The 16,359-nt window shown below is 35.0% G+C and overlaps 3 protein-coding genes across 4 annotated transcripts; 1 reads left to right on the forward strand and 2 right to left on the reverse strand.

Moving 5' to 3' along the window:
- Positions 1–765: 765 nt before the first annotated feature.
- LOC111787993 (cytochrome c oxidase subunit 5b-1, mitochondrial-like) lies at positions 766–6,191 on the reverse strand. Of its 2 annotated transcripts, XM_023668121.1 has the most exons (7): positions 6,126–6,191; positions 5,827–6,071; positions 5,582–5,667; positions 4,826–4,876; positions 1,880–1,946; positions 1,658–1,737; positions 766–1,163 (listed from the first exon to the last, which is right to left on the reverse strand). In XM_023668121.1, exons 2-7 carry the CDS (start codon positions 6,008–6,010, stop codon positions 1,098–1,100), a joined length of 534 nt encoding a protein of 177 aa, XP_023523889.1. In that variant the 5' UTR covers positions 6,011–6,071; positions 6,126–6,191; the 3' UTR covers positions 766–1,097. The 2 variants fall into 2 exon arrangements, with proteins under 2 accessions (XP_023523889.1, XP_023523888.1); XM_023668120.1 differs by lacking the exon at positions 6,126–6,191 and having other exon boundaries at positions 5,827–6,119.
- Positions 6,192–7,073: 882 nt separating this feature from the next.
- Positions 7,074–10,869, reverse strand: LOC111787994 (cytochrome c oxidase subunit 5b-2, mitochondrial-like). The gene is made up of 6 exons (XM_023668122.1): positions 10,530–10,869; positions 10,107–10,192; positions 9,761–9,811; positions 8,515–8,581; positions 8,306–8,385; positions 7,074–7,713 (listed from the first exon to the last, which is right to left on the reverse strand). Exons 1-6 carry the CDS (start codon positions 10,705–10,707, stop codon positions 7,651–7,653), a joined length of 525 nt encoding a protein of 174 aa, XP_023523890.1. The 5' UTR covers positions 10,708–10,869; the 3' UTR covers positions 7,074–7,650.
- Positions 10,870–12,465: 1,596 nt separating this feature from the next.
- On the forward strand, positions 12,466–13,712 carry LOC111789120 (caffeoylshikimate esterase). The gene has a single exon (XM_023669766.1). The coding sequence runs from the start codon at positions 12,526–12,528 to the stop codon at positions 13,498–13,500; it is 975 nt and encodes a 324-aa protein (XP_023525534.1). The 5' UTR covers positions 12,466–12,525; the 3' UTR covers positions 13,501–13,712.
- Positions 13,713–16,359: the final 2,647 nt, after the last annotated feature.

Here is a 16,359-nt window from a genome sequence, read left to right on the forward strand (position 1 = left end):
CCCACCGGGAAATAAAAAGAAGGAAAGTGTTAAACACTTTAGAATAAACTTTTTCTTTTAGGGTCTGAAATTTTGTTTTTTTAAAAAATATTTAGAGGAGAAAATGATTCGGGTGGAATCAAGTATTTTCTTCAAAAGTTTCATATTTTTCTAAAGTTTCCATTTTAGTTTCTAGGAGTTTCTTTCTTAGATGGGTATCTCTTCTATATTCTCCACCATGATCCCTAAATTTATAGTAATTTGTAGAGTGCTATTTTTTAATCTATTTTCTACTTTCGAATATGAATTAAAATTTTTTAATATATATGTTTTGGAGATTATTAAGTATAATTTCCATTTACGTCCTATTTTGATTCTTTGTTTTTTTTTCTTAAACAAAAATATTCTATTTTAGTTACTAACCATCAAAATGTCTTTCAATTCTTTGTTTTTTGAAGATTAAAACAAAGTCCTAGGGAGAAAAATCTTCAAAGACTACGATTTGGACCTTATAAATGGAATTTTTGTTCCCAAAATCATGAATTTGTGCAGTGGTGGTGCCAATGTATGCATGGAGTAATAACACTATAAGTTGATCATCATTATTAAAAACAATTTTGAAAAGATAAACAACCAATCAAGTCAAAGAACAAGGTTGCCTATGTTTAACAAGAATTGCAAGAAAAGGCTTACAGATCAAGGGGAAAAAAAACTACCTTTTTCGTGTCCAGGAGGCGTCGAGGCTGAAGTGAACTACAAAAAAGCAGAAGATATTGCAAATTGCAATGATGGTGTAAACAAGATCTGTAATATAAGTTCTCAAATTATCTTCCAAGATCAAAGGGTGTTGTGAGTTATTGCACTGCCATCTGGTCATGGTAAAGAATTAAGAAGCCTCCAATTATTTGGAAATACATAGAAAGAAAGTTTAAAAAGAGATATTATGTATGTATCTTCCAACAGAAGACTTGCCTACACACGGAAAAAACTCAGATTCCCATCGTTGCTGAACCAACAACTGCAAATGAGACACAACAGCTTTAAACGAAAACTGAAGCAATTTCGAAACGTCTCTCATTAAAACTCATGGTTTATTCTGGAAAGAAAGATGGTTGATATCAATGATGGTGATCATCCTCATTTCCATAACCATCTGGCGATCCTCCAGGTCCCACCACTTCCAGCTGCGAACACGATTTAAAATTAGCAAAATTAGGCGATTTTAGACAAGTAATTAGCAATTAGGACACCAATGCCTTTGCCTTTATCCATTCAAGAAGTGGGATGGTTAGAGAGAGTAAATTACCAGTAAAACTCACTGAGACTCACTAGAATCATGCATTCAAATAATAATCAGAATAACTCAATTGACCTACCGTGAACCTCACATTTGCAAAGAGGAATAAAAGTATTATAAGTTTACTGGCATGTAGGCTTGTTAGAAGCCGAGAATCAAATTCATGCCCTTTCGGTTGAACTATTATATCTTAATCAGTTGAATTGTACTTGTAAAGGTCAACTAAGATGGTTCCTAATCTTTAGTTAGGCTTTCGGGTTTGATCCTCTCCTTTTATGATATTTTATTCTATCAATGAAATTTACTTTATTTATTCATTTCCATCATTCCATATCATGGTATCATGGTAACATAACGTAATAATTTACAATAAATTCTCACCACAAAATACTGTGTGCACACGGGGCATTCATGTGGCTCGCCTTTCTTCAGCCGAAACCAGACAACATCATGCTCATCCTCTACAATTCAAAGGAAGCAACAGAAGTTAGAATTATCGTGTGTAGTGGAACTGTGGAAGAACGAAAATTTAGTTATGTAAATTTTTGTCAGACATGCATAAAAATGATGAAAAGCATGAATAAAAGAGTTGTAAGTACTCACCGCCTTCACCTCCAGGGCATCCAACTAATCTTTCATCATAATATGACTTTATAACAGCAGGATCTTCCTAGAGAATATGAAACTTTTGAGATTTCATCCAAGGAAATAAGTTATCCAACCAAACCTATTCTTTCATGCACATCATCCTCAGTATTTCGATGTACAATTCAGAGCAAAGCAAGTTAAAGGTTTCGTTAAAGCAAAGTGAACCGTCAGGTAAATAAACCATCAATGACCACTACTAATAAAAGTATTAACATTCAAAGTAAATGTAAAATAAGCAATTTACAGTCTGAATGAGTCTGAGATATCCTCTGATCAAGAAAACAAAAACTCTGTCCAACCTCGCTTCATACTTTATTTCAGTATTCAATATTCCTATTAAAGAAATTGAAAGAGAAATATATCGGAAATATTTCTTTGGGAGGGTTCAGATGGAGGGGATTTCACCTTGTCCAATGAATTATGTTCTGTGGCTTGTGCTGTGGTCTTTCTCCCTCTTGAAAATGGAGGTATAAACATATGGACAACCATCATACAAATCTTGTTCTTTACAACTGGCTTAGGAACTTAGTTCTCCTTGGCATGTAGGGATTGCTAACGAACATGGAAAGAACTTCACCAGGTGATTCACAAGGGAAAATTCCTAGAAACATACCTCTCTTCAGGCTAAAATGATTACTAATAAATATGGTAACAACTTCACTGGGAAATTCATAAAAGGAAACTCCTAATCTCTCGGTGAGAAGTTTAGATGGCTGTATGAAGTTGTTGCTGACCAGACAGGAGAACTGGCAAGATGATGAGATAAGGGTGACCATTGCATGAAGTTGCTTTAAAATTAACAATGACAGATAAGTAATTGAAGAGAAGGTTATCTATGGTAGCAGTTAGATTCAAATCATGCCTCCTTAACCAGACTTCAAGAGTTTGAAATCTCATTTATGCCGATACATTTTCAGTTAGCTTCCTAGATCATGTTTTGGTTTTCTAAGAACCTGCATTCTCCTGGATTTATATAAAGTGTTTAGTGAAGAAAGCTATCTAAAAAGTGCAAGGTGTTCCCGTGGTCAATTTTCCCGGAAAGGATAAACACAAATTCTGTTACTCAAAAAACTTTCCTCTATATTTCGCCCAGAACACTTATTTATACATAAAGAATGCAGAATGTAGAAGGGGCTGAAGAAGTCTCTTCCTGAACTGCCATTTGTCTAAGTGGCTCTGGGTAAGTTCTTCAAACTCTTCAACTTTAGTAGGTCAAAGAACAAGGATAGTTGTTCTTCAAATGTTAGTAGATCAAAGATCAAGGATAAGGAAAGAAATCTATCGACCAACTTTATTTTTTACATTCTTGGAAGGTGTAGATGAAGAAAAGCAGCAAAGATTCTAAAGTCGGAGTCTTGTAGAAAAAGATATACGGACCTTGTAATAATTGTGGCTTCTTCTAGAGCTTCTCATTTTTCTTTGTGATAAACAAGGCTTCTTCTTGAGCTTCAAATTTTTGTTTGTAACTACCCACCCCTTATCTTTATGCACAACAAAATCTAGAGCCTTATGAAAATTTCTGTATATTTATTTAATCGATGAAATTGCTTTTTGAAAGGCCCCCAATTTCCATTTGTTAAAAGAGAAGGGGTAAGAAAAGGATTACACCATTGACAAGTTAGTTGGAGGTCAGAAACGCGGGAATGGGAGACCATCTGATAGATGTTGAGAATGTTGGGAGAGAACATGCGAGGGGGACAGAGTATTTTAGGCTTAACGCCAACTTTATTTTCTTCTATGCTTTTGTCTTTTTGCCTCTTGTGAGGGAGAGGAGAGATAACCACTCATATCTGATCAGTTGAGAGAACTTGTATTCATTGGGGCAAAGTTTTTCCTTTGTCCACCAATATATCATAAGGAGAACCTTACATATTGGTTTCGGAGCATCTCATTCTAAGGAGATTGGGAAAAATGGCCCAAAAAAGAATCAAAGAAAGATAAGATGTGACGAATCAAGAGATTGGAAGTGTTAAAGAGAACATAATAACTTACCGGCAATTGAAGGAAGGCTATCAAAGGTGGTTGAAGGATCAAGTTAGAAATAGGAGTGATAGTAGTTTGACATAATGTCCAACCCAAGTGAGGTGGAAGAGCGCAAACGGATTCAGGAGAAATAAGAGAGGTAAATGGTGACTTGAGAAAATTCAAAAACGTCAAGATGCCTGTGTTTGGGGTCAAGGATCTGAATTTGTGGCTTTTCGAAGTTGACAAGTATTTCTAAATTCATAAACTCATTGATCCTAAGAAATTGATCATAATTGTGGAGAGTTTTGAAGGGATGGCCTTAAACCAATACTATGGGAAGGAAGAGAGAAAAGCGTTCAAGAACTAGAAAGATTTGAAGATTCATTTGCTGTAAGAGATTTTGAAGGTCGATAGACCATCTATAGTACAAAGGGCTAAACATAGTCCTAGATCACCTCAACCAAGAATGCCGCATATCAGTATACTCTTAAATAAAGATGGATGAAATAACACTATTAACCCAAAAAAAACTCAAACCTACAGATTTGTCTTAGAAAGTGTCGTTATTTCTTTTCAATATGATTTCCCAATGAAGGGTAGGAACTACATACATCCACAAGTTGTTCAGTCCTTTATTACTTATCTCCTTTTAGGTACATCCATACTAAAGAGAGCATGCACAACCTTTTTTATTAACCCAAAAGCCCTCAAACTTCAATAGTGATTTGGCACATAAATTATGGGAAAACACAGAAACAAACACTTACACGGTAGAAGTGTATAATTCACCATACAATGTTGATTTATGTACAACAAATAAAACATCAATATGGAGAATCAAGAAAAGAAGCAAAAGGGCCTCCTTGGGCGGCATAAGACACAACCCAACCCAACCCAAAGTGTGGGAGAATAAAATTAACTGCAAATTGTACCAACCTTAGTGCCGAAAGGGCCAACAGGGTTGTCTATATCAAGGATATCTCGTCCCTGAAAACATAAAACTAAATGAAATGAGACTCGCCTTCAAAATGAGAAAAACATTAGATGCCAAACAACTAAAATATTTACATAAACCAGACTCGTCCAATATGAGAAATGTGTCGGTAAGTTTAAGAAGCCACTAAATACAACATTTTGATCGGAGGATGTTTTGGCCTTTGGTGCCTTATCATTCCAGAACTTTCAGCCCAACAAACCCAGCAGGTTGTTTGCTCAGCTTGTGCATTTTAATGTTTGCTCAATCATTCTGTTGGTAACTTTAAGCACACTTGGACATTGGTCGCAGGTAGCTTATTTTATTCGTTGATTATCACACCTATACCTCTGTAAAATCTTCTACATATTTATAATAGAAATGAGTTCACGTCATCCTCATACAGAAATTTTTGTGGTCAAAAAGTACCCTAGTTCTTTTCTTCAACCAATTCAAGGAACAGCAGGAATCATTTGTTCGATAAATTGACCATCCACTAATATAAATAACATGATATATATAGAAGTTCGACGTTGGCCTTCTCATGAAAATTGAATCAATCAATTAACGTATAGCTATAAATATTCACCTGCATTTAATTTTTGAAAGTGATGGAAACCATCTTACCTATTTTCAATTTATATTCCGCTGTTTTTTTTTTTCAACATCAAATCCGGAAAAAAAAATGAAAGCACGCAACGAAACATGAAAAATATCACCTCAAGCGCAGCTTCGAGCTCTTCGCGCTCGTGTCCGGTTGCAATCGGCATTACATCCTCAACCTTCTTCTTCAAACCAGCATCAGCTAATTTTCAATACAAACAAATCAATAATCACACGAGACCGAATCCACGTCCGCACTCATACTATAGATTCATTTTCATACGCACAGCAACAGACAGTACAAAAAGTAATAATCCACAAGTTAAGAGTATGAAAATCCAAAACAAAGAGTAAGATCTACCAGCCTCGGCGCCGTAATGACGAGCGTAGAACGAAACGTGTGGCGACGGAAAAACATGAGATGAAGCAGCTACAGTAAGTCGTGAGGCTCTGGAAATGAATCCCAATGGAGCAGATGCTGCCGCCGATGTTGAAGGAAAGGATTTCAAGGCTCTGAGCTGTGAAAAGAGCAATTTCCTCCACATGGTTGGTGATTCTCCGGTGATGATCTCAGGTCACTCCCCTTCGACGGCGAACTGATTACCCCCTCTCTCTCTCTCTCTCTCTCTCTCTCTCTCTCTCTCTCTCTCTCTCTCTCTCTCTCTCTCTCTCTCTCCTTCTTCTTCTTCTTCTACAGCGTTTTGGTTTTGTAAGTGGAGAAATGTAGAATAAGTCAAGTGGAGATCCGGCTGAGGTCGAGGGTGGTACAGTACCCCATGGTTTGGCACGAGGCTATTACATGACACGTGCCGCGCGAAAATTTTCCCACTTAAATTACCCACTTGTATTTTACTAATTAAATTTTAATCAGTGTCTGACGTACTAAAATTAAAATTTATTTTTAACAGGATTCTGAATTTTTAATATCGTACTTAATTTGTGAATTTTAAACTAATCTTAAATAAATGAGTAACCTATTAAACTTAAAATTAGAAATTCAAATACATAATGATTTATAATATCGATAAATCAAATTCATTTTTAAATGAAACTCTTAGTATTATATTTTAGGGGAGATACACCAACACACATGTATTATTTATTTATTATTATTATTTTTTTTTTTGGTTGAATGAAGATATATTTAAATGGCATTTTTTTGGTTAAATGAAGATATATTTAAATGGCTTGTCAAGTCAATTTTTTTAAAAGCATATGGTAGAGTCCATTAGTATTTTAAAAAATATATTTGTAAAGAAAAAATGATAACATGAACAAAGGGAACATGACATTTTTGCAGCACTAAAATTTAAAAAAAAACAATTGATTGACAAAAAAATTGACGTCTTTGGCGAGGCTTGGGACGAAATTTCGAACTTATTTATTTCTTTCTGTATTATTAAATAAAATGTTGTGATTATCAGTTATCGAGATAACTTAAGTGATATAAACAACTTTCAATAATTACGTTATGTCCTAAAATGCTGGGATATCAATACCTAAATTATATTTTCTGAAAACGAAATCACCTAAATAATATGATTTTCCTTCGAAAAGTTTTAGGTAGAAAAAAAAGTGGAAGAGAAAATATGGAAAACCACTCGTAAATAAAAAATTCCGTCTCCTTTCCACGTATATTAACTTTCAGAGCAGCATCACAAGTTTTCTACAATAATGGTGGGTGAGAAGAGACTAACGACACCACAATACCATCAAGATGAGAGGTTTGAAGGGCAAAGTGGGTTATAAAAAAAATATTACAAAATGCAAAGGGCAAGTATGCAAAATTTTAGATTTGCAATAGAAGTGACAAAGGAATTGTACATAAAACCACTTCAGTACAACAGCCATTTCACACTTCCTAACTGGGCTGGCTGGTTTTAGTAAGTTCTCGAAGTTATTTTCTAAGATCAATGGGTTTTGTACTGGAAGGTAATGGAAAAAGAATAGAGAGAGAAGCCTCCAATTATTTTGAAACGCATAGAAGAAAAGTTTTTAAAAGCCGTACTTCTAGCAGATGACTTACCGAAAAAAATCAGATTCCTTTGTTGACGAAGGAACTACCGCAAGAACAAGGACCCGCAGAAAACAAACAAGCCACAGCTTTAAATAAGAACTGCAGCATATTGTGAAATTTGTCTCTTCTAAAAGCCAAGGTTTATTCTAGGAAAGGGCATGGTTGCAATTAATGCTGATGATCATCATCTCCATAACCATCCGGCGATCCTCCAGGGCCAACCACCTCCAGCTGGGAACACAAATTACGATTAGGAGAAGTCTGCAACTCGATAAGTAATTTTAGACAACAAACCTCCATCCTATCAAAGGAGAAAGTATGATAACATGGAAGAGAGAGACAGAGAGAAACTCTAATCCCTAAGTGGAACATACACACATACATGTATTTGAAAAGAATATTTAAAGTTTACATCTCAAAGGGCGTGATTTCATTACAATCCAAGCATTTTTGGTCCTGTACCCAAACATCGTAAAAGAATTTGAAAATTATTTGCAAAATTAGATCAAAACATTTTTCACAGTTACGGTATTGACTGTTAGTATTTTCACTAATGCGTGTCCTTCCCTTCACATGCAGCTATACTTGAACATGCTGGTTGGAGAATGCCAAATTTTGTGAAGGTATAGAATCCGGGATTTATGATGGAGGTTTTGTTGGAAAGAAACAGTAAGAGTTTTCAAGGTGAAGCTAAAAAGTGGCAAGAAATTTGGGATCTGGCGAGGGGTGTTAGTTCCCTCCTCATGAAGCTCTATATAGTAAGGTAAAAAATCCAGCATTTAATATCGTGCCAACTGAACAATAATAATTTAAAAGTTCTCACCACAAAGTACTGTGAGCAGACAGGACATTCATGGGGTACATCCTTCCTCAGCCGAAACCAGACAACATCATGCTCATCCTCTACAAAAAGAAAGGAAGCAACAGAACTAAGACGGAAATTCCAGTGTAATTGAAGAACACAAAATTTGTCTATATCAGACAGCGCAACTTATGAAAGGGCATGGAAAAGAAGAGATTGCAGGTACCCACCACCTTCACCTCCAGGGCACCCAACTAATCTTTCGTCATAATATGATTTGATAACAGCAGGTTCCTCCTAAAGAAAGGAGGAATAATAAGTATTGAGATTTCTCCAAGAAATAAACCATGCAAGAAAAATCCTACTTTCATTCACATACACTAACACTGAATTTCTATGCGCGAGGCACAGACGCTATAAAGAGCAAAGAAAGTTACAGGCTTCATGGGAAAATCAATTACCACATACAAGTGAGTGAGTGGTTTTTGGACAAAAGCGAATAGGTGAATAGTCAAAATCATAGATACAAAACAAACACAAGGTACAAACTAACCAGAAACAAAGAATTCAGCATTTTCCAGACTTGATTATGAAAATCAAAGTGAAAGAGGATCAGAACCAAAAATTATGAAAAGATCGTAACACTGAAAATTGAAACTGTCAATTCATGTGCTTTGTAACAAATAAACAACAGTTAAGAGTTCAGAGAAAGGGATCAAAAGAGCCACTATTTTTGCAGCCAATCACAAGCACAACTTTAAAAAACAAAAAGCCTTTTAGACCAGATAAAATAAAACTGGTTCAAAACGAACAATAGGACTTCATTCTAGATGCAAAAGGTAGGTTTTAGAAGAGGAGCCTAAGATTCTTGGTTATAGCTTTAAAAGGAAGCCTAAAATTCCTTGAATGACCCAATTTTCCAGGACTTGATTTAGGTTAGTGGGCTGTTGAAGAAAAATAGAATCTTAGAGAAAATGCGTGAGATAGATATTGAGGAACTTGCATAATTTCTTGCTTCTAAATGTAGCACAAAGTCAAAGAAGTCAGCATTTTCACTTCTTTTCTGATTCAAAATCAATTGGAGAGGTTTTCTGTCAGTTCCTTGGTTGATGAAGAGGAAAGAATTCCTCCCTAACCAAAATTATGATACACCTTGGAGCATGAAAGAAAGTTAAATGACATGGATAATTAGGAAAAGAAAGGGAAATAACTAGAAGCAAAATTTCATATCAATTCACAAAGATTTTGGGAGTCTGAGACCTCAATGAAATAGTTCGACATGAGAAGATATCATGATAGCATAACAAGAGTGTAAGCTTAAATTCAAGTGAAAGTAAATTCAACATATACTGCTATCTCATCCTGCCTTGAAATCTACATGAAATAAACCTTGGATAAAAAGCTAAAGCGTATGATTTATTTCCAACAGACAAAAAAAAAAAAGCGACAAAAAAATTAATCACAAACCACACTAACCTTAGTTCCAAAAGGACCAACAGGATGGTTTATATCAAGGATGTCTCTTCCCTGCAAACATTAAACCAATTGAAATGAGACTCACGTCCGAAATGAAAAATACATCAGCGACCAGCCTATCAAATAACATAAACCAGACAGTTGGAAAATGAAAATGAACCAATCAATTTTCTGAACTAAAATTACCATGCCAGACTCCGTGTGGAAACGAAAACGAATCGATCAATTAAGCCATGAATTTCAACCTCCTTTGTAGTCCGGTGAATTTCACAACATCAAATAAAGGGGGAAAAAGCACGTAACGGAAAGAGATCCAGGTAAGCAATAAATACAAAAAACACTTCACCTCAAGCGAAGCTTCAAGCTCTTCACGCTCGTGTCCGGTTACGATTGGTATTACATCCTCTGCCTTCTTCTTCAGACCAGTATCAGCTACATTGAAAAATAAATTTGACAATCACACGAGATCAAAACCACATTCGAGCACATATTATAAATTCACAGACTGTAAAATATTTAACAAACCGCGCATATACATTTTAATCGATTAATAACTACGCGAGACCAATTCCACATTCGCAGTTTCGTTCACATATCATAGATTTACACATATACAACGACACAGACTGTACAATACACAACAAACGATCCACGAGTAAACATTCCAATAAATTAACAACCACACGAGACTAGTTTCATATATCCACATTCGTGCTCATACATACAGTAACAGGGACAATTAAAACCCGAAGAAAACAGCAAGATCTACCAGAATCAGAGGCGTAATGGCGGGCGAAGAGCGAGACGGACGGGGAATGAGAAACACGAGAAGAAGCAGCGAGTCGCGTGGCTTGAGAAATGCATCCCAACGGAGCGGATGCGGACGTCGATGATGAAGGAAGAGATTTTAGGGCTTTGAGCTGCGAAGAGAGCAATCTCCTCCACATCGTAGATTGAAATCGGTGAATCCTCCGTCTATGATCTTTCGCACCCCTTCGACGGCGAATTTGGCTCTCTTTTTCTTCGCTCTCGCGCCCTTAAGCTTCTCAATGCCTTTTGGAAATGGGCAGAAAGGCGGAACTGGTCAAGATGAGGTGGCAATAGCTGGGATACTGCAAAATTATGGTACACCTCATTTTAAATTTAGGTTAAATTATAAATCTGGTATAAAATTCAATGTTTATTTTTTTTGCACGAAAAAATCAAATTTAAAAATAGAAAAGCATAATAGGTATTATATTACTAACTTAGGAGTCCATTAAAGAATTTTTAATATTTAATAATCTAATATTTCACTCATTTTTATCACCAATTTTAGGTCAATACATTTTTATAGAATATAATTTATCGATCTTCCCAACATTAGGGTCGCTCCTACTTGTAATTGGTCAAATTATCTTTAAAAATTTACTACCAAATTTGGAAGGAAAAAAACATATGATAAACTTTTACCAAAGTTTCTATATTTATTTTAAGATTTGTCGACTTAATTTGACCGAATTTGGGATTATGGAATTTGGGTCCAAATTAAACAAAAACAAAACCTCAAATTCAATTGGTTACAAAGTCCATTTCAATAGTTGGGGCTCAAAAGCCATTGAAGCCCGAATTCCATATGGCTATGTAAAACTCTACTTTAAAATTAATTTTGAACAATTAAATCGTTTTAAAATGATTTTAATTGTTTTGACTATTTAGAGACAAATTTTATTCGTGAACTAAATATACGAGTGAGAATTTAAACGTACTTTTACAATATTAGAGATTGACTTTTGGATATCTCATATGGATAATTAAATTTATAAAAGTATTAACTGAAAATTAATTAATATATTTTTATTCATCTTACCAACCCCCAGGCAAAACCAACCATTTACCGACCAAACCTTAGCACCTTAGCCTTATCTTTCTTCATCAGTGGTGGACCCCACCCCAACAAATTCTTGGTCCCACTTTTATTCCAAACCCAGTCCACCTACCACATCTTTCACCAAACTCACCAACAAAATAATAATTATAATAATAAATAAATAAATAAATAAATAAATAACAACTCTCATTTCCTCCATAAATTTGTATGTTTTTCCATTTTCGTCTTTTTTATTATTATTATTATTCCATTTTCGTCATTTCTAGAACATAACTTTTTTTAATAATTAATATTATTAATAAATCATAAATTTAGATATTTATTTACCTAATAAGTTTTTAACTCCGAATAACAAGATCTTAATTTTCATTTTGGACCCAATTTATGCTAAACAACCCATAATTTTTAATTTAGTTTATAAAAAATTCGTAATTTTTTATTTTGTGGGGACATTAAATGGGTTAATTATAATTATTAATTTTTTAGTTTTATGCCTATTAAATTTATAAATATATTAGGTAAGTATAATTGCTAGGTTGGAAAGATAAAAGGAATGAGGGGTACCTACTCCCGTATTAGGTCTTTGGTANAAAAAGATTTTTTTTTTTTTTTTTTTTTTTAATTTAAAACTAAAATAAGCATTTTCAAATTAAAAATTCATAAACCTTCTCAAACGAAAATGAAAATTGAAGGTTAACTTGAACCATAAGTTAAAATTTATTATAATTTATCAATATTGCAAAATTAAATAAGTCTGTGCAAACCTCATTGAAATAAAAAAATAAATAAATAAACAAACAAATTAAACTATAATACGAAATTACAAATCTAACCTTCCCCACTCATTACTATATCCCCCCATCCCTCACCAAGAACAAGGCCACAAACGGCGAAAATGGCCCCAGAACCACCAGCGCCGGAAACTCTGACGAACTACTGGGGCGACCAACCGGAGGAAGAATTCTACGCCTCACAAGGAGTTCAAAACTCCAAATCCTTCTTCGAAACCCCCCATGGCAAGCTCTTCACGCAGAGCTTCATTCCTCTGGACTCGCCAGAGCCCAAAGGCACCGTCTACATGACTCACGGCTACGGCTCCGACACCGGCTGGATGTTCCAAAAGATCTGTCTCAGCTACGCCTCTTGGGGCTACGCCGTCTTCGCCGCCGATCTCCTTGGCCATGGCCGATCCGATGGCCTCCGCTGCTACCTCGGCGATATGGAAAAAGTCGCCGCCGCCTCCCTCTCCTTTTTCCTCCACACCCGCCGCAGCGAGCCCTACCGTCATCTCCCTGCCTTCCTCTTCGGCGAGTCCATGGGCGGTGCCGCCACCATGCTCATGTACTTCCAGTCAGATCCAGACACCTGGACCGGCCTGATCTTCTCGGCGCCTCTTTTTGTCATTCCGGAAAACATGAAACCGAGCAAACTCCGCCTCTTCCTCTACGGCCTCCTCTTCGGCGTCGCCGACACTTGGGCCGCCATGCCGGACAATAAAATGGTGGGAAAGGCGATTAAGGATCCGGAGAAGTTGAAAATCATAGCGGCGAATCCTAGACGGTACACAGGACCACCGAGGGTTGGGACAATGAGGGAATTGGTTAGAGTTACGCAGTACATTAGAGACAATTTTTCGAGGGTTACGGCGCCATTTCTGACGGTGCACGGGACGGCCGACGGAGTGACGTGTCCGTCATCGTCGGAATTGCTGTACGAGAAGGCGGCGAGCGTGGATAAGACCTTGAAGCTTTACGAGGGGATGTACCATTCGTTGATTCAAGGGGAGCCGGATGAGAATATGGAAATTGTTCTGAGGGATATGAGGGAGTGGATCGACGAGAGGGTTCAGAGATATGGATCGAAGAAATAGAAACTCAAAATGGGTGAAGCTGGGTGTTAATGGCGGAAATGGAGGAGATCTCTGTGTGCGTGTTTCTGGATAATGAAAATGGCATAACTGGTAATTTTGATGTGTTTTTTGGGCTATAGTTTTCGTAATGCCAATTTGCTTCCTTGACTTTCGTTCTTCTTATTATATTAAAAATAAACTTAAATTCTAATGTACCTTATTTTATCTATTTACCCCCTTCTCTCTCATTTTTTATGGGTTAGTTTTTTATTATTTATTTTTATAATATAATTCCTCGTAGTTTTTTTTTTTTTTTTTTTTAATTGAATGCCTTCTATGTCTTAATTAATTAATTAAAATTTTTAAAAAATGTCAAATATAAAATTCATAAATTTATTAACACAAAGTAAAAAATACCATCCACTTTAGAGTTTTAAAATGCATATATTAAAGAGATGTTTTTACACTCTTACAAGAAATGGTTCGTTTCCATCTCCAAATCAGATCTCACATCAAGGTGGTCTCAAGCCTTCGACCCCATACAATATATATATTTAATCTTGGAAGGGTTCTAACCTTCAGTAGGCTTTTATGTGGGCTTGGGCATGATTATATTGGGGCACCTTCGGACCTGAACTTGTTTGGGCCAAATTTGATTGGGTACCTATAAGGAATACATGGTGTATTTATACCTCAAAACATCTTTGTTTTGTATTGTTTTTGCATTTGGAGTTGCCATATATATATAATCCGAAACAACCTACCCAAGAAAGACCCGTAGCTTCCTCCTCATCTCCTCACCAAGCGTTACAACAAACACAAATTCCTTTGTCACTTTCATCCATTTGGATTCACTTGTCCTTACCCTAATTTTTGTTTTTCATAAACTTGGAATTTGATCCACTTAATGGAAGGCGGTTGTTCTTAACCGAGCAAGGTTCAATTTCTAACATAGACTCATAATTAAGAGATGGGTAGTTGACGAACAAACTCGAGCCCTCACACCTTTGACTTTGAAGGCTCGAAAGTCAAAGAAGGGTATAGGTTGGGAATTTGATTGGAAATGGAAGTTTGAAGAAAAGAGGTAGTTGAGGATTAGGAGATAGGAAGAAAAGGCAAAGAGATTGCGTTCAAAAGCGGGGAGCTGAAGGGCTTGAGGGGTAGGGTTGCTTTCGCTTGCTACCACGAGAAACAGTTCCCCAAAACCAAAAGCAATTTGTATTTCAAATTTTATCTGTCTTCTTCCTTAAATCAATCTCTCCTTTTCCACAACTAAGTTCCTCTTTTCAAAATTAATTAATTTTCCCTTTTTTTTTTTTTTTTTTTAATGGAATATGAATTTCAGCCATCTTCCAAATAAATAATTCGGAAACAATATTTAAATCATTTTTTAAATATTTAAAGATAACTCCAAATCAGCTTCAGAATGATGATACAGATAAGATCTTTACAAAAATGGATTTCTTTTCATACGTCACCCATGAAAATATAAAATATTTTAGTGAATATTTCATTTTTAAATAATAATCAAAGGAAAGCTCCTTTCTCTCCTCTCACACACTCCTAACAAACAAACTATTACTGAAAATTTTAGGGACAAAAAGGTAATTGAACAAAAGGAGAGATTAAATTTAATTAAATCACTAAAAAAGGTGGAATGATTAAATAAGGGAAGGAAGGGGTATTAAAAGGTGAGCCTAGCCACTTGTTTTGACTTTCAATGTTACTGTATGCTGACGTGTACTCTTTTAAACCGTTGTTCAGTGTAGTTAAGTAATTAATTAGTTTAATTTTATTCATTGATAAAAAAAAAAAAAAAAANAAAAAAAAAAAAAAAATTAAAAAGAGTTTTGCTGTCCGTTCATAACCATGGCCGGATACAACGTAAGCGGTCTGTGAGCCCCACTGCTGACTTGGATCCATATCGTGGAATTAGTAGTTCCAGCCAATAGCGGGGTAGGTGGGATGGATTTTTCTTTCTTTTTTCTTTTTTCTTTTTTCTTTTTCCTTTTGTTCTTAATATATATTATGGAAAGCAATTATAATAATTATTGAATCCTTCCTATTTTGCAGCTGAAAAGAAAAACTAATGAAAATAACGAAAATTATGTAATTTCAGGAAAAAAATTTATGGTCTTTCTATTTTAATCGACTTATAAAAATTATGCTTCATGGCTTGGGAGTTTCAATTTCAATTTATATTGAGTTCTAGTATTTTAAGAATTATTTTTTTATAAAAATAACACCGATTATAATTTTAAAAATATATATAAATTGTGAAGCTACTACCTTAAACTAGTAGAATTTTTTAAGTTAATTTAATTATCGCTTAGTTTTTTTTTATAGTTTAAGGTAGGAGAAAGACGTGAAATATAAAATACATCAAGAGAAAGATCTTTGATACATTTTTAATATTAAATAAATTTACTTACCAAGTGTTGTCCTAAATTAAGTATAATATTAATCTCTCTAACTATTATTTTTAAATTTTGATACATGGTACTTGGGAATAATCAAATATGTTAATATTTAACATTTAAAATAATGTAAAATTTTATTAAATAAAAAATTATAACGGTTAGATGATGAAAGTTCATCGACTAATTTAGGGAATGGTCATGAGTTTATAATCAAGGAACACTATTTCCATTAGTAGGAGACCAGTCCAAAGCAAAGCCGCGAATCTTAGGTAATTCAAAAAATCAAACATACCAAAATTATGATAAAAGTTAAAAGAATTTTAAGTGGTATATACAAATCTTTTGAATATGACATATTCAAAAGTTGAGTCCCTATTTTATTATATGAGGTGAGAAATCTACAATTTGATCAGACGTCGGTGAGAAATCTACCTTATTAGTCGATTAGGGATGGGGCATG

Source organism: Cucurbita pepo, chromosome LG02 (assembly GCF_002806865.2).
Source record: "Cucurbita pepo subsp. pepo cultivar mu-cu-16 chromosome LG02, ASM280686v2, whole genome shotgun sequence".
Lineage (NCBI taxonomy): Eukaryota > Viridiplantae > Streptophyta > Magnoliopsida > Cucurbitales > Cucurbitaceae > Cucurbita > Cucurbita pepo.